This window comes from Budorcas taxicolor, chromosome 5 (genome assembly GCF_023091745.1).
Source record: "Budorcas taxicolor isolate Tak-1 chromosome 5, Takin1.1, whole genome shotgun sequence".
In the NCBI taxonomy this organism is placed as follows: Eukaryota; Metazoa; Chordata; class Mammalia; order Artiodactyla; family Bovidae; genus Budorcas; species Budorcas taxicolor.
The window spans coordinates 351,883-374,186 of NC_068914.1; the positions used below are offsets into that span (position 1 = coordinate 351,883).

The 22,304-nt window shown below is 43.2% G+C and overlaps 1 protein-coding gene across 1 annotated transcript in view; it reads left to right on the forward strand.

Moving 5' to 3' along the window:
* COG2 (component of oligomeric golgi complex 2) overlaps positions 1 to 22,304 on the forward strand; it is a 43,916-nt gene that overhangs the window by 4,340 nt on the left and 17,272 nt on the right. The window contains exons 2-9 of the mRNA XM_052639798.1: positions 5,454 to 5,615; positions 6,726 to 6,791; positions 10,628 to 10,708; positions 12,483 to 12,586; positions 14,097 to 14,205; positions 15,219 to 15,398; positions 17,050 to 17,174; positions 20,969 to 21,095. Of these exons, the coding sequence (XP_052495758.1) occupies positions 5,454 to 5,615; positions 6,726 to 6,791; positions 10,628 to 10,708; positions 12,483 to 12,586; positions 14,097 to 14,205; positions 15,219 to 15,398; positions 17,050 to 17,174; positions 20,969 to 21,095 (954 nt within the window). The remainder of the gene's footprint in view (positions 1 to 5,453; positions 5,616 to 6,725; positions 6,792 to 10,627; positions 10,709 to 12,482; positions 12,587 to 14,096; positions 14,206 to 15,218; positions 15,399 to 17,049; positions 17,175 to 20,968; positions 21,096 to 22,304) is intronic.

Below are 22,304 nucleotides of genomic sequence, written 5' to 3' on the forward strand. Positions count from 1 at the left end.
ACTGGACTTAGTCCAGAGAAGCTGGGAGGATGACCAGAACTGAGACGGGAAAAGTAGGACAGCTGGGTGGGCCGCGAGTTGCTCTTGTGTGCTGCACTGAGGGGCTTGCGCTGGATGAGCTGCACTCAGGTGTGATGCAGGGAATGACGTAGTCATGTCTGCTGCATTGAAGCCGTGTTAGAGGATGCCGTGCCACTGGTTACTTCAAGTTAATATAGGGTTCTGTTTCAAGGGGAAATTATGGTGCATTTGAACTGATGAGCTAGTATTTTGGTTTGGGCCATTCTTGCACATGTGTTTCAGCCCTAACTCAATGTCGTAGTGGTATCTCAGACTTTTAGGAAGTTGTTTAATAAAAGCTTAAGAAACAACCAACTACCTTTCTGAACTCAGAAAAAAGAGGCTGCTGAAAATGCTTCAGTGGTCCTTGTAAGATCTAATGAGAAACACAGAGCAGAGGACGGACTTGTGAAAGCTGTAGTGTGATCAGAAGACGAGAGTGGCAGATGGTGGTAGGCTTCTATCGCTTGGTGATAGAGGTGGTGACAACATCACAGCATTAGTTTTGTCAGCTTAAAAAATACAAAAGTCCTTAGCGAGGGTTGATAGCCAACTAATACATGAAATAGGACCTAAGATACTAGTAGTACGGGAGAGAAGAGGCTGCTGACAAAGACAAGTTAGACCCATTCACCTAGGGGTGCTGTTGAAATCTATCCTTCTATCCCAGCATATGATTTCTATTTTATAGAAAAAATAGTGCCATCGGGTGGGAACGTCTTCATCTTAACTGATGACAGCTCCATTCCTGTGTGTGTGCCCATCCCCTTTCTCCTCCTCACCTGTTTAGGAAGGGGTTTCCTTCCTGAGGTTGGTCCTTCCCACCCCACTCCTCCCCGTGCTTGCAGCCCAGACCCCCTGGTGCTCTCCTCTGACCTCACCCCCAGGGGCTTTTAAACACGCTCCTGCTTTGGTCTCTTCCTCTTGGCCCTCCTGCCTCTAGTCACTTCCATATCACTCTCTTCCGCATCACAGCCAAACTCTTGAGTAGTTTTTAATTTCTTATATGCTGATCGGCTATTTGTATGTCTTCTTTGGAGAAATGTCTATTCAGATCCTTCGCTAATTTTTTAATTGGTCTGTTTGTCTTTTAACTGTTGAGTTGTAAGAGTTTTTATATTCTGGATATTAGACCCGTGTCAGATACATGATTTGCAGATATTTTCTCCCTTTCACTGGGTTGTCTTTTCACTTTTTAAATAATGTGTTTTGACACACAAGTTTTAGTTTTGATTGCGTTCAGTTTATCTGTTATCTTGATGCTTTTTGTGTCAATGACTGCCTAATTCAAGGTCACACATATTCTCACCTGTTTTCTTCTTAGAGTTTTATTGTTTTAGCTCTTCTATTTGTCTTTTAATCTATCTTGAGTTAAATTTTTGTGTATAGTGTGAGGTTGGTATCTAAATCCACTCTTCCATATGGATATTTTCTGGATAATAATATCAATTGCTGGATGTTTAGTAAATCTACAGTATAAAGTGAAACTTTCTGGTAAATGAAATGTGGCAGTTATTATATGCCACTGTGAGTTTGAAGTTGTTTGCTTTCATAGCAGAAGCTGCCTCATCCAATATCCACACGTGTTCTAAGTCATTTTCTCCTGTGTAGTGCAACATTTGTCTATCCAGGAACAAACAGATAAATGGCAAATCGAGCACTAATATTGGCTAGTAGCATGTGTTAGAGCTCAGGTTCTGTGATCTAGAATGCCGCCATGAAGCTCAGATCTGAACTCCATCCATCTGGAGTTCATGCTTTCAGAGTAACAGGCCGAGTGCTCCGCGCAGTCATGCGGCGGGTCAGTACCTAGGCCGAGATGTCAGGCTGAGCCCTGCCCCCACATTCTTTCTGTGATTGTTGTGTAACTGTGAGTCTAAGGTGTTATCTGAGGTAGTCTCAAGAAGTAAAAGAAACAGATGGTTTTTCACTAGGTGGCTGTGAAATTATAGTTTGGTAAGAAATTGCTTATCTGACACTGTTACAGCAAGTGTTTGGGTGATTAGTTAAGAAAGTCCGTTTTTGTAAGTACTCTTACAGAATGGTGCATGTTGTCCTTAACATATGCATACATCTGTTCTACATTGATGTGGCATGAAATTCTTTTCTCTGAAAATCTGTCAGTGAATTGGACTTTTTTTGTTGTGCTTCAAGTTGAATGAGAACCCTAAGGCATTTGCAGAGAATCTGGTGGAGAATCCTTCAAGATCCGTGTGATCCTCCTTCCCACAGCGCTGCCTGGCTCGTGGTCATCTCGTATATCTAATGTGATTCAGCAAAGACTGTCTTATCAGTTTCTCAGCATCAGGTCTTTGCAAAGCATCTGCCTTAGTTTTCATGAAAACAGTTATCATTTTGTACTTATATTTTGTTGGTTTATACAATGTTTAATAAAATTATGTAATTTTGGTGATAAGTATAAGTGGCCTTAACAAGTTTGGGAATCATCATACCTGATACTTGATAACCAAACAGCTCAGTTAGTACCGAAGTCATAAGTAGACAGTGATTTGCTGTCTGTGTGCCTGTGTGCCTACCAGGGGCATCAGAATGTTATAGAGGGAAACCGGGCATAATGATTCTGTGAACAATGCTTGGAAGTTGGTTTTGAAAGATTTTGAACATCTGTTCAGTTGAATACTCAACATCCATATAAAATGTCAATACCAATTAATATGTATTATGAAAAGACATTGGAGTTATATGTAAAAGGAGAAAAATAGCTTAGAAAAGGTTCATTAAGATTCTGTGTATGTGTGTGATTGTGCGTGTGTGTGTGAACATAAAGGTCAAGGGTTTCATTCAAGGAGGATCCTACAACACTTACCTGCTCCCGTGGACACATGAAATCAGTAGCTAAACCTGGAATAGTTTCCTCCTCTGAGCAACTCCTGCACATCTGGCCAACAGCCCACATCAAAGTGGATAGGAAAGGCTGAGACATGGTCTCACCGTCCACCCAACTCTCAGCATGGTGACCCACAATTGGAAGGAAGCTACCATCCCCAGCTGCTGCCTGAGAAGTGAAGGGTGTGAACCCTAAGCTTGGCACCCCTCCTGTAAAGACTTGCATCTGGGAGCTGAGCCCCCAGACGTCTACCTTTGAAAGTCAGTGGAACTGGCATCTGCAGGACCCACCAGGCTCATGGTCGGAGAAACCGCTTTTGAAGGGCAGCGTGAATTTGGTCACCCTCCTGGGGCCTGGCACGGAGACGGCAGCTGAAAAGGGCCCAGACTTTCTGTGAAAGAGGCTTGTTTATCTCAAAGCATCATCAGCCTGAGGAGCCGACCTCTAATTTAACACTCTCTAGGGGCTTGGCGGCGGGCAGGAGCCGTCTTTGCGCTCTCTGCCTTGTTCCAGCTGGACAGTATCTCCTAGAAAGGAGCTTGAGTACTTGTCTGGTGCCCTGATGTTTGCAGTTGCTGCCCGGAGACAACTCTAGGTCACCCGGCTTTGGTGGCCAGTGAGGCTTACACTTGTAGGTCCCCAGTGTTCACTGCAGGATTATTTGCAATAGTCAAGACATGGAAGCAGGCTTAGCATCCATTGACAGATGAATAGATAAAGAAACCATGATCTATACACTCCGCACACACAGAGGAATATCATTCAGCCATGAAAAGGAGATAAACCTAGACTCCCCTGGTGGTACTGAAAAGGAAAAGTCACAATTTTACATAACCTCCTGCTCGTTCTGCCTGTGTAACTCAGCTTGCTCCTTGCAAAGTCGATCACGTAGGTCACGTAGTCTCAGAAAGTGGGGACTCAAAACACTAGGAACTGGAGCTTATCTCGCCACCCTTGCCCTGCTGTCTGCAATTCCCCAGCCCCTGTAAACCTGCTTAATCATGCCTGTCCATGTAAAGGTCAGGCATTCCCCCCCCCCCATCTTGACTGCTGTTCCCATGCACACAGAACTGCTTAGTTTAAACCAGCCTATTAGCAGCTAGTGTAGCCCGCCGTAGTCTCTCTGTGGAAACTGTGTAACCCCTTTGTTTGGGGCCCAGAGCTTGGAGTGTTAACTGCTCTGGGCCCGCTGGCGTCATAAAGCTGAGCTCTCAGCTCTCTGAGTGTGCTGCTTGGTCTCTCGATGACTGGTTTCTGCAACAGTCCAGTGGCTAAGAATCTGCCTGCCAGTGCAGGGACGCAGGTTTGACCCCTGGTCCGGGAAGATTCCGCCTGCCACGGAGCACAGGAGCCTCTGAGCCACAGCGGCTATGCCTGTGCGCTGGAGTCCATTGCCCACAACAAGGGAAACCACCACAGTGAGGAGTCTGCAGACGGCAATGCAGAGCAGCCCCTGCTCGCCACAGCTAGAGAAAGCCCGCCCGCGGCAGTGAAGGTGCAGCACCGTCAGGAACAGTAAACAAAGGTGTTTTTAAACAAGAAAGAAATCTTGCCATTTGTGGCAACGTGGATGGACCTTGAGGGCATTAATGCTACGTGACATAAGTTAGGGAAAGGTGATCATGATCTCACTTTTATGTGAAATATAAAAAACAAAACAAACGTTAACTCAAAGGTACTGAGGACAGATTGGTGGTTGCCAGAGCAGGGGTTGGGGAATGGACGAAATGGGTGCAGGGGTCAAATGGTACAGACTTACAGTCCATTAGTTAAATGACTCATGGGGATGAGATGTGAAGCATGGTGACTGTAGTTAATAATACTGTACTGTATATTTGAAAGTGTAAGAGAGTAAATCTTAAAATTTATCATAGCAAGAAAAGGAAATTTGTAACTGTGTGATAGATGTTACCTCATCGATCCTCACAGTGAAAATATTTGGGAAAAAAAATTCCAGAAAGTTTCAAAACACAAAATTTGAATTTGCTGCAACAAATAGTTGGCAACTATTTACATAGTATTTTCCATTATCTATGTGACATTTACATTTTATTAGGTGTTATGTAATCTAGAGATGATTTAAAGTGCATGTAAGTACTGTGCCATTTTATATTAGAGACTAGGACATACTAGATTTTGGTGTCCTCGGAGGTCCTGTAAACAGGCCCCCATGGATGCTGAGGGATGGCTTTATTTATAGGTTGAAATTGTCACAGTGAATATTTGTTACTTTTAAAACTTGAGGGAAAATAAACTATTTCTGTTTTGAGAAGAGCCTATTTAATGTGTGTAGTTAAAAACGAATGAAATCCCTTTTAGGATTTAGGCAGCAGGAGAGAATGCTCTTGGTCAGGGGCCTCCCTCTGGGCACCTTGATCGTGTGCAAGCGCCTTTATGTCCTGTGTGTTTAAAGGGCTTTATCCTGACAGCAGTTAACCTTTCAAATGAACAGAATGGTGTTTCTCTGTTATTCTCTCTCCTTTTATTTTTATATGTAAGATGTGATGTTGTTGCGATAATTCTTTTTTTCTGGCTTTATTTTCAGGAAGACTTCGACGTCGATCACTTTGTGTCTGACTGTCGGAAGCGAGTCCAGCTGGAAGCGCTTAGAGACGACCTGGAGCTCTACTATAAGCTGCTCAAAGCAGCCATGGTCGAGCTCATCAACAAGGACTACGCAGACTTTGTCAACCTGTCAACAAACCTGGTAACCCTGGCATGCGCAGCCCTGCCCGCCAGTGTGCTTACACAGGCGCTGCACACTTCCTTCCTCAGTCATGTTCATTCTTAGCAGCTCTGAGTCGTTTTAGAAACCTTTTAGTTATTTTTTTTCCCCAGAAACTTGAAGGGATTGCTAATCTTATTAATAAAGGAACGAAACTTTCTTGATACACATTTCTTGTTTTTAGTTTAGTTTGATTATTTTTTGAATGACTTACTAAGAAGTGTTAAAAAGTAAAGGATAGCAATACCAAGAATGTTTGATTTTGTTAGTTGCTAATTGATTACCATGAAATCTCACCAGTTTAGACTAATTTCCGAGAGCAGATATCAACTCTTCTTAAGGAAATGTTTAATTTACTTTCAGGTACATGTGCTAGCCAGAGGTAGGTTGAGAAGACATTGGCCAATATTAATCATTAAGAAGCCTATTTTTACACATTTTAGAAAAGTGTAGGAATTGTTTATAAGAAGCATATCAATTGCTTGGAAAAGTTGCTTAGAAATACTTGAGTTCTCATGGTTGTGAAAGTCTTCTTCATATTTTAAGTCTGTTTGTCAAAAGACAAATGGAAAATAGCCATCTCTATGGGAATTTCAAGAAGCATTGAGAATAACGAGCCATAGTTGCTTTTGAGAAATACACCACTAAGATAAATGTTCCAGTAGGATTAGAAACCCTGAAAATTTTATTTCCATCCTGTTTAATTTGGATTTTTCTGAAGGGTTGTAATAATGCTTAGGAAAAATGTAGTCCATCAGACTTTCATATCAGTTGGTTGAATATCATAAACAACAGATATAGCTATTTTTCCTGTTAGTTTTTTAAGTCATTTAAAATTTCATCCAAAGGCAAATTGTGCATAGGAATTTTTGATTTATTATGACTTTCCTTATTTTTATAGTTCTTATATATCAACAGGTTTTTCACATTCAATGAGCAATATTTATGGCAGAGTAACATTTTTGTTACGTGGTTGCTAGCAGCGTATAATTGTGCAGAAAGAATAGCCTAAGTCTGGTACAGCTCTGATCGTTAAGCGTAGGCTTCACTGTTAGTCCTGGCCCTGATGTGTTTGTGCCAACTTGCCTTTAGGTCGGCATGGACAAGGCCCTCAATCAGCTTTCTGTGCCTTTGGGACAGTTACGAGAAGAGGTTCTGGTAAGTCCCCAAATAACAGTGAACAATCTGCCATAAGGCGTATTACACTTGTTTGCCTTCTCCAAGAATTCTTTTATTAATCTGTTAGATTGTTGTCGTTGGTGTTTTTTAATGTTCCATGATTATAGTATAATACTTTCAAAATGTAAATGATTTGCATGTGATCTTACAGCCTAAGAAACATATTTGGTTTGAAGACGGCAAATTCTCAAGAGTAGACACTTTTAAATGTCGGAGAGGAGGAGAAGGGTATTTCAAAATTTAAATTTGTTAATACCACCTCACCCAGTGGTCTCCAGCTTAGAACTGGCTTACTTATATTTTAAAATTTGTCATTTTACAAGTATTTTCCCAGGCAATATTTTATATGTAGTTAGATTCGTGGACCAGTTTATACCAGCCATTTAACCCCTGATGTAACTGAAGGATAATATAAATGTCATGTAATGCCCAGTTTCTCTGAGAAAATCTCCCCCTTGGGAATGGAACTGTCTGCCTCTAAGCCGTGAGAACAAGGGCTTCATCCAGATGAACAGTGGAGAGGGAGTTTTGGTATCATCTCCGACAGAAAACTGTGCCGCCCTGTCCCCCTCACCCTCTAAGCTGTGCTGGGCACCTGGACCTCCATCCTCCCTTAGCTGTGAAGCGCTGCGCCGTCACTTCCTGTGTGTGTCAGCGCTGGACCATGCCGGACCAAATGGCCTTACGCACCTTGCCTCGAGACAGCAGCTGGCACACGCAAGGCTCTCAGCAGATAGTGTGATAAAGAGGCTTTGCTTAGATAAAGCTGCAGGAAATGCAGGACAATGGGAATGTCAGGGGCTGAGAAGTCCCGAGGAGGCTAGGCAAGAAAAAATTCGTAAAAGAGGTTAAGTTGTGAGCTGTGCCTTGAACTAGCAGGTTGTTTGAAAGTTTGTGTCTTGTTTGAAGTTTACAAAGCTTATTACAGTGCCTTTTGTTGGAATGGAAAAGAAAGAAGTTCTTGGTCTGCTGCTGGATTCCACACCAGCCTCTGTGTGGCCTTCCTGCCTCCTTTTCAGGACTCCTCTTCCTTCTCCTAACCTGTAGCCATGACAGTTCCCGAACCCCGTCCTTTATTAACCTTCCACTCTTCTCTGAACTCTCTCCACTCTGGTGACCTGTGCTTGAACTTCCTCGACGGCTCTCATACCTTCAGGCTCTTGTCCTACACTGCCAGCTGCCAGCCCCACCTCCCGTCCCTTACTCTGCAGCTGTCTTTATAACCTTCCTTCTCCTCATCAACCATAGACCTCACCTGCCTTTTTATTCTCAACTCAAGAAGCTTCTCTGGGATTCTGAAATCATTGAGAGAGAAGACTGTTTCTGTCCAATTCATCAAGTATCCTCATTGGCTGACAGTTGGTAGACATTTCATGGTTGCTGAATGAATTAATTCACTTTTCTGTAAAATCTTTGTGATTTGGCTGGTGGTGGTGGTTTAGCCACTAAGTCGTGTCTGACTTGCGACCCCGTGGACTGTAGCCGCCAGGCTCCTCTGTCCATGGGATTCTCCAGGCAAGAATACTGGAGGGGCTGCCATGTCTAGTTTATTCTAATTGTTTTTTTTACCTTTGTTTTGGCCTGATTCTTCATATATTGTTTAATTTATTAGCTTCTGGACATGTTTCTCCACCTGTGAGCTGCCTTTTCCTGGCCCTTCTGTCCCTTACTCCTTGATTCTTAATATCCTTAGAACAGCATGGCATCGTGGTGTATCAGTGCTTAAGGATTGCTTAATTCCTGATAGAATCTAGTCTAACATTCTCCTAAATCAGCCCCCCACCCATTTATTTCTGCTTCTCTCCTAAAGGAAGCCTGCTGTGCACGCGGGTGTACCCTGCAGCCCCGCGTGTGCCCTGGAAGCTCTGCCCCTTCACCCTCTGTCTTCTAACGACTCCTCCCCTCCACCGTCGGCCTCCTCAGCTCTCCACGGCAGACTCGAGCTCCATCCCCTGTGCCAGATCCTGCTGTTCTTTGATTCAGATGATTCTTTCTGTTCTCTGACCAAGTATGACGGTGATCGTATATGTATTGGGTTGGCGAGCAAGTCCCACTGGTTTTTAGGTAAAAATGAAAGCACGGTTTTCGTTCCGACCAAGAACCTTACTGGACAGTTGTGTTCACAGCTTTGCTCCACTACCTCCTGCTGCCTTTGCCAGGCAGCTTCATAATTCCATCTCCCCAAAACTTCTCATATTTTTGAGCAAAGAACTGTTGCGAGTGTCTCTTATGGTCTTCCAGGGAATTGAAATTTTTCCATTAAGAGAATTTTGTAAAGACCAAAATAAGTGAAAATCTGAAGGTGCAGTGTCTGGTGACTGTGATGGATGAATCAGAACTTGCCAGCCAAGCTGTAACTGTTTTTGCCTGGTCATCAAAGAAACGTGGTCTTGAGTTATCCTGATGCGAGACTGTGCGTTTTCTGTTGACTAATTCCAGATGCTTTTCATCTAGTGCTGCCTTCAGTTTGTCTGATTGGGAGCAAGCACTTGTTAGAATTAATCATTTGGTTTTCCAGAAGGAGCTCATAATAGAGAGTTCCCTTCCAATCCCACCATGTACACAGCATCACTTTTGGATGAAGAGCAGCCTTTCGTATGATTGTGGTGGTTCGTTTTGCTTGCCCCACGAGTGCTTCCATTCCGCACAGTTGTACAGTATCCACAGGGGAAGAGATGGTTGGATGGCATCATCGACTCAATGGACATGAGTTTGAGCAAACTCTGGGAGATAGTGAAGGACAGGGAAACCTGGCGTGCTGCAGTCCACGGGGTCACAAAGACGGACACAACTGAGCCACTGAGCAACAACAGCAGTCCAGTTTTCTCTCTCTTGTCACAATTTGTTTTATTTTTTAAAATATTTAATTATTTTAATTGGAGGTTAATTACTTTACAATATTGTATTGATTTGCCATACATCAACATGAATCCGCCACAGGTATACTCGTGTTCCCCATCCTAAACCCCCCTCCCACCTCACAATTTGTTTTTAAAAATTTTTTTTGTTACTTTTAAGTAGAGAATTACCTGTGGAAATACGGTCAAGAAGGTTCTTTTTTCACTTCACTTATGTGGAACCCAAACATCAAAATGATTCACATAACCAAACTGGTACAAATGGTATTCAGCAGTTGATTTGAATGTTTTGAGTATGTTGGCCATCTCCTGCATGGTATAATATTGAGTGTTCTCAGTTAAGGTCTCAGTTTGATTGCTGTCAACTTCAACTGCTCATCTCAACCGTGGCGAAATCTATCCAGTTAGAAGCCTCCAGCACAGAACTTGGCAAGGCATTCTGACACTTGAGTCAGTCACAGCGGCTTCTCCATACGCTGCACAAACCTTCCTTGCATTTCAGTTGCGTTTTTACCTTTCTTGAAATAATAAAGCATGACGCGCAGAAAATGTTTATTTTTTTCCTCCTTTGATGTTAAAATGACTACACAAAAATTCAGTAGTCTTGATTTTTTTTTAGTGCACATTGATATGACAGCTGTCACAATACAGTCTTACAAAATTATTTCTAATGAAATTAAAGACAGCCAAGCACTACTAGAGCCATCTTATGATAAGTAAACTAACTTTTTGCCAACCCAATATTATTATTCTTTTGGCCGTTAATCCTAGCTTTATATGTCATTTTGCCCTCAATTCATGAGTACCCTCAACAGCAGTTGTATTTGATATTATGTATTTTTGTCAATATCTACATAATACTGGCCCAAAGATAATTAAGTTACTTGGAATTTAATGTATAAGTTTCGTAATGCCACAAAACAGTTTCTGCAGTACGTTTTCTTTATTCTTTTAAAGAGTCTTCGGTCATCTGTCAGTGAAGGGATTCGGGCAGTAGACGAACGACTGTCTAAGCAAGAGGACATTAGGAAGAAGAAGGTATCCTTGAGCGTCAGACTGGTGAACATGGGCTTATGGTAGCACCTTGGCGCTAGCGGCACTGTCATGGATGCGGTGTGGTATACTCCTCTTGGTACCTTTGCAGAGAGGAGTGTGGGACCTCCCTTTCTCTTTAGGCATCAGCATTCAGCCAGGCTCCTGAGGGGTTCAGCCGGAGCTGGAGCCCAGGTCTCCTCATTCCTTGGCTGATTAAAGTCCTATTAAGAAGGGTGTGGTGAGGTGACTAATTGAAGAAAAAGACACAGAACATTGCATATTCTTCTTGTGCTTTATTAATGATAGCGTTAAGATTTAAATGTAGATTTCTCATGCTACATGCCAGCTAAAAGCCTCATGTCTTCTCAACTTCTCACCATATGAAACTTTTTTTTTTCTTCCCAAAACTGTTTCTATGCTTCTAATGTCATGTCAACTGTCTGAAATAAAGCAGAATTTTAGAGGTACCCAAATGGGCACAAAATTAACATTCCTCAATTTTTCCAGAATAAGAAACAGTAATAACTGGTATCAGTGAAGCATTTTACAGTTTAACAGGCATGAAACTAATTTCTCAGCACCCTCAGCAATTTTAGTGATTAGGGAGCAAGTAGGCCTCTACGGCCAGCTCTCCCGCTGCTCTGCTGCAGGTTGAATGGCTAGTGAGTCGCTCTCTCTTTCTGCCACGTTCGCTGCTTTTGTTTCCACTTCGTAACTGCGCCTCTGCATGCACTGCTTTTAATTTTTAGCAGTCTTACGTTTTGGTTTTATTTTCTGACTTTAATGGATATATAGCATTATATATCCGTTATTCTATATATTATAATAATATATAATATGTATCATATATATCCATTACTATTGGATATAATAGGATTAGAATTTGAGACAATTATCAGCTTTTGTCCAGAGATGTCAAGCATGTAGTGCCTTTCTAGAAAGGCTGTGAGCTCTATGAGAGCAGGGACTCTCTGACTGTTCCATTCCGTCGTGTCCTCCCTGTCTGGAACAATGTCTGGTGCACAATAGGTGCTCAGTAACTATTTACATGTTTTATTTTGTCTTTTTTTAAATTAATTTCTATTGGCGTATGCTTGCTTTACCATGTTTTAGTTTCTGCTGCACAGCAAAGTGAATCAGTCACACAGTGTGTCGCATATGTCCCCTCGTCTCTAGGTTTCTCCCCATTCGGGCCACCGCAGAGCACTGACTAGAGTCCCCTGTGCTCTGCAGTAGGTGCTGGCAACTGTCTGTCTAATGAGTGACTTCATATCTTTCTGTTCTTTTAAGGATGGGTGTTTTCATACTGCTCAACTTCTTCGATAATGTTGTGTAATAGTGTCAGTAATGAGTTGGTGCTTAAGCATATACTTGTGTCATATACCTGTAAACAGGGTAAAGATGATCAGAAGCTACAGTTACAATGTGAAAAAGGCTCATAAGAGGAAAAATGTAGCACCTATAGAGAGGGTCGTTTAAGACAGGAAGAGAAAGGAATAAAAGTGTGGGAAATGAGAAGACAAACAGCCTGGTTTTCTTCTTTTTTAACTATAAACTTGCAGCAGAATATTGAAAATGTGCTTCTTCTTGACACCTGAAATTAAGATTTGCATTCTTGGGAATTCAGTTTTATGTAGAAATATTCAAAATATAGAATGCCCTACATGCCCTAAGTTGACTTTTTGCTTTGTATTTCCCTGTATTTAGAATGGGGAAATAAGATGATTAAGATTAAATATCGTGATAACTTTTTTTTTGCTTAATTATTATTTTATAGATATGTGTATTGCGGCTTATACAGGTTATTCGATCAGTTGAGAAAATTGAAAAAATCTTAAATTCTCAACATTCTAAAGAAACAGCTGCTCTAGAAGCAAGCAGGTAAGTATTTTCTTTACTAAATATTACATAAATTAATACTTCACATCTAGCCTAATTTTTCTTTTTTTTTTCCTTCAGTTAAAATTCATTTCTGAAAGAGAAGAAAAGCCAAGTCTGTGGTTCAGTGTTTTTGAGTGTAGCTTGTGGAAAGTGGAGGGTGTGAGATGGTTAAGTTTGTAATACATCCTTATAAAGCCTTTATGGTTATGGGCCACAGTTCCAATACATCACTTCACAGGGAATCAGAGGAGTGTGTTTTATTGCAATAATTTTATCTTTGGAATTGCCTTGTAGAAGCACTGGCAAAATTTTGTTGATCTTCAAGGTGTGAAATAGCTTTCCTCCTTCCTAAAGTCGTTTAGACCAGAGTGATGCCCAGAGTGTTGCCACTTAAGTGTCTAACCCTAGCATCACATCATTAAGAAGCAGGATAGGCACGTTTAGTTAGCATTTGTCAACAAGGAAAAAAAAGCTTGTGAAATTAGAAAAAGATGACCATTTTCTTTTTGTTATATACTGCGACTGTCTTATCTTTCTAGTCTGAATTTTAAATCAGCCAGGTAGGTGAGTGACTCGGAAAACGAGCAGCTCACACCAGCGCCATGGGAAGCGCCGTGGTGCCGGGGGCAGGTCCGTGCTGTGTATTCCACTGGGCGGCCTGAGCCTTGGAGCCCAGCTCCTGGTGTCGTTGACAGTGGGAGGCCAATGGGAGCTCCTCTGGCAGGGCTGTGACACTGAGATACCACCAGCCCCTACCTGGCACACAGTAGGCCCTCAGTTCAGTGTCGTTGCCCAGTCATGGTTGGCTGTTTGTGACCCTGTTTGATGGGTCATCCCTCCTGGCCCATCCAGGGGCGCTGTTGGTCTCAAACTGTTCCAGGTCTCTCGCCCTCAGCCGCCTTGGCAGCTCCTGCCGGCTTATCCTCACTCGGCGTCCGCCGTGCCTGCCTTGCTGTTTCCTCTCCGTTTTTGCCCATTCCTGCTCTTCCTTTGATAGAAGTGCGTCACCAGGTCTTTTTCTGTAATGCTGTCCCTTAGTGATACTCCATCTTTAATGTAATAGATACCATGCTGGTTCTTGCTCAGAATCACCTTCGAGGACTTTTTAAAAATTCAGATCAGCAACTTTGGGTCGTAGAGGAGGGAAACCAGGGCAGTGTGATGAGAATAACAGGGCAGAGCTAGAGGGGAGGAAGTTAGAGTGACGAAGGCCCGAGCGGGAGAGGCTGGGGCAGCGGACGTAGACACCCACGCTGGCCTGGCCACTCTTGCTTCTCGGCTGGACCTGTGGTGGGGCTGGCAGTGGCGGGCGTATGCTTAACTGTTAGAGTTTTCCGCTGCCCTAGAACAAGCTGTAAAAGCTCATGGCACAAAGGATGCTATAGCTACTACCTTATAACAGGGGGGCTATGGAAAAGCACAGTGAAAGCATCAGGATTGCTGATCATGTGATGTATTCTTGGAAATTAAAAACCTTTAGGAATTAACTCTTTTCAATTGTCTCCACTAGCCCACTTTTGACTGGACAAATTTTGGAGAGAATTGCCACAGAATTTAATCAGTTACAGTTTCATGCTGTTCAAAGCAAAGGCTTGCCTCTTTTGGACAAAATAAGACCAGTAAGTGTTGTTTTAGATTTTCACACTTTAGTATTTAGGAATTTGCTAAATGGTACAGGCAGACCTTGTTTTATTGCCCTTAGATTTATTGTGTTTCACAGATATTGCACTTTTTTTAAACAATTGAAGGTTTATTCAGCTCTGCGTCAAGGAGATCTATCACCATGCCAGTACCCTTTTAACAGCACTTGCTCACTTCATGGGCTGTTATCTCTGTATCTCATTCTGGTAATTTTCACAGTATTTCAAACCTCCACCAGCAAAATGATTATAGCTTACTGAAGGTTCACATGACGATGGCATTTTTTAGCAATAAAGCATTTCTTAATTAAGGTAAGGTCTGTATCTTGTTTTTCTACATATAATGCTTTTGCAAACTCGGTATGCTACCTGTAGTACAGTATAAACATCCCCTTTATATCTACTTGGAATCCAAGAAGCCCCATAACTGGCTCTATTGAGGTAGTCGTCGGCTCACTGCGGTGGCCTGGAGCCGCCCCTGCAGTATTGCCAGGGCGTGCCTGTGTTGTTCTGACAGTTGTGGTCTGCAGCATTTTGAAACTAGCTTTGAATTTTCTCTTTCAGTTTTTGTTTTTAGGCCCCTGCCTCCTAATGTGTCACACATTATAGATTTTGTGTAAAGACACAGGCATATTCTCTGAATTATAAGGGTAAAATTAACTCTAAATTTCATGTCATTGACACACTATATGATTTAGTCAGAATTAATTTATCCAAAACTCTTGACTGGACTTTAGAATCATGATGTTTGTCAGATTTACTCTGTAACTTAAAAGAACCTCATTCTGAAGTGATATCTAAATCCTCCTTTGATACAGCCAAGATTAACTTACAAAGAGATGTGAGGAGGAGGAGAGATTCATTGTTACTCTCCAGAAAATGTTAATATATAATTTTACGTATCTTCTGTTGGAATAAGAAATGTGTTATGTATGTGTTTGGATCTTTAGAAATTATTTCAACTGGAGCTTTTTAACCTGTCTGTCTTGCAGCGTATAGCTGGTATTACAGCCATGTTACAACAGTCACTGGAAGGCCTCCTACTAGAAGGTCTTCAGACTTCCAGTGTTGATATTATTCGGCACTGCTTACGGACTTACGCCACAATTGACAAGACCCGGGATGCAGAGGCTTTAGTTGGTCAAGTCCTCGTGAAACCATACGTAGATGAGGTTTGTGTACTGTTGGATAAGGCCTTCATTCAGCAGATGTTTGTGGAGCATCTGCTCTGTCTTAGATGCTTTACTGGGTGTAAGGGGTAGCTTAGAGGCCTTTCTGTAAAGATTCTCAGTTACTGTAGTACCATCAGTTGTGAGAAAAGGTTGGTCCCTGGTGGTTACAACCAGCATGCCGGAGTCAGGCACCTTCTCAAGTGTTTTTAGTGATGCTATAGCCCAGGGGTCATGTTAATTTAGTGGGAGGAGGGTCTTGTCTAGGGAGAAGGAATGTATCAAAACATTTTTAGGTCAGTTTTATGGTATGTAAATTATTTGCCACTAAATTCTTAAAATGAATTTTTAACTACTGGTCTAGTGGGTAAAATGGAACGAGTAAGCAGATACCAAACCTACAGTGTTGCTGGTAAAGGAGCCTGCTGAACCCCGACCATGGAAAGCCTGTGCTGAAGGGCGTCTTCACAGAGCTGTGGCCTAAGTCTTGAATACTGAGGAGTCTCTTAGCCAGGAAGGTGGGAGGGAGGAAACAGTCACTCACGCAGGCCTTTCATAGGCAGATGAGCGGCACAATACCCTAAGTCCAGAGCTTGCCTATCCAGTGTCCTTCATCTGCAAGGATACAGTTCAGCTTTGGAAAGTGAGCATATTCTTCCTTTGAGCAGCCAGAATATAAACTGTACCACACGAAGCTGCCAATACTCAACATTTTCTGACACACAAAAATGGCAGCTGCATCTGGTCCAAACTGGTGAGAGTCGCAAGCCCGCCCTCAGTGTCTGCGGGCTTCTCCAGTCCTCCGTCGGTGCGGACGCTCTTTCTGCCCAGTAAGCAAAAGCCCTGCTCTCCGTGACTTTGGGTGAAAGTCTCCCATCTATAAATGGGGGAAATTGAATCTCACTGATAAAAATGAAATTTGAGGATTAACGTCAGTAATCCTCTCAGCTTTTACTAAAAATAAATGATCTGTCAGACTCCTCTCTTCCTATCCTGTTATGTTTCATATCTAACTTGATAAGAACGAAAAAGACAAATTACCTACATTATTTCTTTATCAGTAAGTGAAAATCGTTACTAACTTATGCCTTTGTTTTTCATTGAACTGAACCTAATGTGCTAACTTAGAGAAACATATGATGTTTCAGTGGCATATTATATAAACTAAGGCCACATTTTAATTTTTTTTTTAATTCATATGCTTATCTTGTCATTAACCTTTTAACTCTCAACCTTAACTCAAAAGATAAAATAATAAACTAAAATATATATTTCCATCTTTCTCTGTCTCACACCTTCCCCTGATCTAAATTATGGTAGAAGAAAAGGCCAAGGTCAGTACAGGGAGGGGCTGTTGTTATGGGAAATTGTCATTTTATTTTGTTTTCAATCTCGGGAGGGAAGGAGGCAAATGTGCTTGGCTTCCCAGCTTCAGGCCAGTCTCTGTCACCCAGCCTGTGTCTCCCCTGGGTCAGAGCTGTGCTTCCAAATCCTGAAACTAGTTCTGAGTATAGCTGTTACTGTTAGAAAGCATGTTAGCTGGGGAGGAGGGGCATGAGGAAGCATACTTTTGAGGTTTTCTCTATTTTTCCTGTAGTGTGTAATTCATACCTCTCTTTTAGATGCTTTTTAAAAAATGCTGTTTGTTTAATAGGTGATTCTAGAGCAGATTGTTGACAGTCATCTGAGTGACCTCCAGCTCATGTATGATAAGCTCTTGGAGTTCGTTCCCCATCACTGCCGCCTTCTTCGAGAGGTCACAGGAGGAGCCATCTCAAGGTAGTGTAAGCAGCTGTACTTAGAGCTTGCGCCGGCTGATTACCGCTGCCTTGTTTGGGGCGGGTTCCTCTGCACTCCCCTAGTGAATTGTTAACGTGGCACTGCGAGGTGGGTGTGGGTCATCCCCTCAGAAGGTCATCGTCTTAGAAGGGAGCTGTAATGAGCAGGGCAGAGGTGAAGGGAGCATCTTTCTGAATTCACGACCCATACTTTCCCCTTTTCTATACTTTTTCCTAAATTACTTGTGAAATAAAAGTTGGTTTCCTTACATTATTCTAATGTTGTAATCTGTTTATAAATATCAGTTCAGTTTAATTCAACAAGTTTTACATTAATTGTGGTTGAAGTCATCTTCAGTGTTCCCTCCTCTTGCCTGATTTCCATACTTTTAGCTTTGTTTCATAAATACCCGACTGCCTTTTACCATCACCACTGGCCTGATCTGGGCCTTTGTCATAGTTTTATCCAGAATAACAGGATCTGCCCACCTCTTCTCCCTGCCTCCACCCTCTCCCTTCTCACCCTTTCCCTCTGCCCTTCGGCTGTCGGATTTACCCGCAGTTCTGATACTTAGGCACTGCCTTCTTCCTAGGTCTTCAGTGGCCTCTTGCTGCTTGGCGGGGAAAGTCTAGGCTTCTTGACGCGGCACTGCCCTCTCCCTAAGCCTGCAGTGGCCTCTTGCTGCTCATCGGGGAGTCTAGGCTCTTGACGGGGCACTGCCTTCTCCCTAAGCCTGCAGTGGCCTCTTGCTGCTTGGCGGGGAAAGTCTAGGCTTCTTGACGCGGCACTGCCCTCTCCCTAAGCCTGCAGTGGCTTCTTGCTGCTTGGCGGGGAAACTCTAGGCTTCTTGACGCGGCACTGCCCTCTCCCTAAGCCTGCAGTGGCCTCTTGCTGCTCATCGGGGAGTCTAGGCTCTTGACGGGGCACTGCCTTCTCCCTAAGCCTGCAGTGGCCTCTTGCTGCTTGGCGGGGAAAGTCTAGGCTTCTTGACGCGGCACTGCCCTCTCCCTAAGCCTGCAGTGGCCTCTTGCTGCTTGTCGGGGGAAATCTAGGCTCTTGACGCGGCACACGAGGCCCTGCGTGCTCTGGCCTCGGCGGTCCTTGCACGTGGCACTCTGCAGGCTTCCCTTGCTCCGCCGGCCCCCAGCACACATCCCGTGGGCCTGGGTTTTCCCTCCGAGTTCGCTGCCTTTCCCTTTCTTTTTGTTGATCTGTCATTCCGTGTGAAGCCCCAACTCAGATGCCATTTCCTTCAAGAGACCACCTTTCATCCTGCAGCCTAGCTTTAATCCTGTTCTCTGCAGGCGATTGCATGTTGCTTTTACTTCTGTTGAGGACTAATTTCCATCTTAACAGCTTGCTCCCATCCTGCACAACGCATACTCCCCACCCTTGGCACAGTGTCTTAAGACAGCAACTATCCAATGGTTTTGAAATGAAAGACTCAGTCAATGTGCAGCATTAGAAAGGCAAATAAAGTCCCTTTCTTCACGGAGTAAAAATTATTTTTAGTCTTGAATTTTTTCTTTGAAAGGAGAAACCTGGGGAATAGATGTGCCGATAGGCGGTGAAGCGCCGTCTCTGTCTCCACTAGATGATTTCAGATGGAGCTTTGTCTTGCCACTTTTGTTTAATACTCATGAAGATTTAGTTGGATTTGGATTTGGGGTAAGAATTTAGCAGAAGTCATCATGTGAAATTAAAGAGGCCACAGTAACGAAACAGCCAGTCATTAGATTTGACAAGCCTAGTCTTGGTCCTGAAATGTCCAGTCTCATGCCTCACGTTTGTTCTTTTCCACAGTTTTCAGGGTGGCAGAACTCACGTAGAAAGCTCAGAAATTTGAGTGTCTAGACTGTGCCTTGGTAGGTCATCTGCCTTTGCTTCACGCCCCATCGTCTGTTGCCCTGGACCCTCCCTTGCTCAGCATCTGCCTTTGGGTGCTTTGTATACCTGGCAACACCAGTGATGTTCAGGAGTTATTTTCCAGAGAACGTAAATTAGCCTTTCTAATGGTTGATCTTGCAGATTTAAATTTTCTTTTTGAGGCTTTAACTGTATATTTAGTTTGGAAATGAGGTGATCTTGTCATTCATTGTTGCTCATATTATGTGCACTTTTATTATAAAATCTTCAATTTTGTTCTCTCTTCCTACACCTGATTAGAGCTAGTTCTTACTGTGATTAAAAGCATGATATGATACGTGGAATTGGGTATGTGGGATGTAGGCGTCTCCTTCCCCTCACTAAATGTAAAGAGGATTACCTTAACATAGAGCATGTTAACAGGGCACCACAGTGGGCAGGTCAGTGAGGGGGTGTTGCCTAAAGACATTTACAGACTTTAAGTGCAGAGAAACTTACGGAGCCCTCCTCTTTTATTCACGTACTGTGTATTTCACCCTGTTAACATAGTACTTACTGTATGCTGCTGCTGCTGCTGCTGAGTCGCTTCAGTCATGTCTGACTCTGTGCGACCCCGTAGACGGCAGCCCACCAGGCTCCCCCGCCCCTGGGATTCTCCAGGCAAGAACCCTGCAGTGGGGTGCCATTTCCTTCTCCAATGCATGAAAGTGAAAAGTGAAACTGAAGTCACTCAGTCGCACCTGACTCCTAGCGACCCCATGGACTGCAGCCCACCAGGCTCCTCCGTCCATGGGATTTTCCAGGCAAGAGCACTGGAGTGGGGGGCCACTGCCTTCTCCCTACTGTATGGTAGTAAGTTCTAAATGCTTTACAAGTCTTATTTCATATAATGACCCTGTGATTTTAAAGATGAGGAAACCAAAGCACAGAGAAGTTCAGTGACCCGAGGTTTGAACTGAGCTGCTGTGGCTCCTGAAAGCGTGGTTTCATCTCGGAGCTCTCTCACCTAAGCGTGTGAGTTAGAGAGTCAGAATCCGGCCTTTCCGCTGCCAGTGCAAAATAGAGCGTGTGCGTATGAGGCCGTGAACGTTAGCAGCTCTCTTTGTTAAGGTTTGTGATCCAGATTCTACATGGAATGAAATTTTACATTAGACCCGAAGATGATCAGAGGCAGCTGAGTCACAGAGCTGTTAGGGATTGGTAAATTAGTGTGATTTATAGTGTTTTAGAGTTGAGTGTGGAGAAGGCAATGGCCCCCCACTCCAGCACTGTTGCCTGGAGAATCCCATGGACGGGGGAGCCTGGTGGGCTGCAGTCCACGGGGTTGCGAAGAGTCAGGCACGACTGAGCGACTTCACTTTCACTTTTCACTTTCATGCATTGGAGAAGGCAATGGCAACCCACTGCAGTGTTCTTGCCTGGAGAATCCCAGGGACAGAGGAGCCTGGCGGGCTGCCATCTATGGGGTCGCACAGAGTCGGGCACGGCTGAAGCGACTCAGCAGCAGCAACAGCAGCAGAGTTGAGCAGTGTTAAGATTGAATACAAAGATTGCTTTTCTTGGGGTACTAGATTGCTGCTTTTTCAAGATAGAGTGTAAACGTGGTAGCCCATTTTAGGGGAGAAAGCTGTGCCATGGCACGTCGGCGTACTTTTCCGTTACCCTTGACCCCAGCTGTCTGCTCTGGGATAATGGTAGGAGTCGGGACACAGAGCGTGTGTCAGGTTCTAGGTGAGAATGAGATCAAGGAGTGAGAGAGAAGCTTGGGCCTAAAACAAAATAATTGACAAATACAGCTGTTTTCAAAAGGTCAAAGTAAATTTTAGGCTGAGGAACTTTTATTTTAATAAAACACCACAATGGAATTTTGCTTTTTGTGAGTAGATGTTTCTGGTGTATTTGACTGAAATTTTTCTCTTATCTCACAGTGAAAAGGGGAATACTGTTCCCGGCTATGATTTTTTGGTGAATTCTGTCTGGCCAGAAATAGTACGAGGATTAGAAGAAAAATTGCCCTCGCTGTTTAATCCTGGGGACCCTGATGCATTTCACCAGGTACCTTTTCCTCTGCTGTCTGGACTTTTGATGGTGCTGACCTGAGATAATTATGTCTTTTTTGCACAGTCTTGGTTCTGTGGTTCATGGAGCCAGCATTTACCTTAAAAATACAGACATTGTTTTATTCAAGTCATCGTCTCTGATACTTTGGGGACTAAGAATATTTTTTAGGATGTAAGGTAGAATTCAGTCGAGAAGCAGTTATGGCTAGATATGGATGTTTTTTATCTAAATTTTAAAAAAGATCTTAAGGGCCATTGGAAACAAACCTCTCCACAGTTATTTTCGATGAAACACTAAGCTTGTAGAACTCTGCTGCATCAGTTTGAAGGAAAACAGGAAGCAGTGATTGGATTGTAGCCCATGTTGTATCCAGTCACTGCTTCTTGTCTTCCTTCAAAGTGAGGCAGCCGAGCTCTACAAGCTTGATTTTCATCGAAGACAGCTGTGAAGAGATTCATATAGTCAATATTATAATTATTAATGGAGTATAGAAGTGTCCTATATAATTTGAAAGGTTAGGAGGCCTTGATATGGTGGATAGATCAAAAGTGAGCCCACATGTTGCCTTCCCATTCTTTGAAGATGTCGTGCAGTGCGCTGCAGGGGAGCGAGGGCTCTAGGCCCCACGGCCTGAGGCTGCACCCCGCTCTCCTGCTCAGTGCCCTGCTGCTCAGCCTCTTGCTGCCTCTCCTCCTCTTCCTGCTCTGGATTTTGATTTTTGTTTTTTTATTCTTTTAGTCAGTATGACCATCTCTGTCTTATAATCAGGTAACTTATTAACTTTGCGTGACCGTAGTGACTGATATACTTGTGGATTTTTTAGTTCTTCCTATGTGTCCCATTTTTCTTCCTTCTTTTCCTTTCTCCTTTTTTTTTTTCTTTTCCACCTTCTTTGTATTTTTCACTTTGGGGAATTTGTTTTCTCTCATTTAGTCTCTTTCACCCCTCTACTAATTTAGAAGTTCTGCCCTCTATTTGTTTGTGTATTAAGTAACCTTAGTGGTTACTTAACAGAATTTAAAGTTGCTGGTGTCCTTCAGCCTCCCAAACAGCACAAGGATCTCAGACGCCGATCATGCCATTCCGTAGTGTATGTTAGTTACCAGGGTCTTATTTCTATTTTGATTTTTTACGCCCCCAATTGGGCATTTTTTCATTGCTCTGACACGGCCGTCATCCTCCTCTGAAAGTCCTTCCGCATGT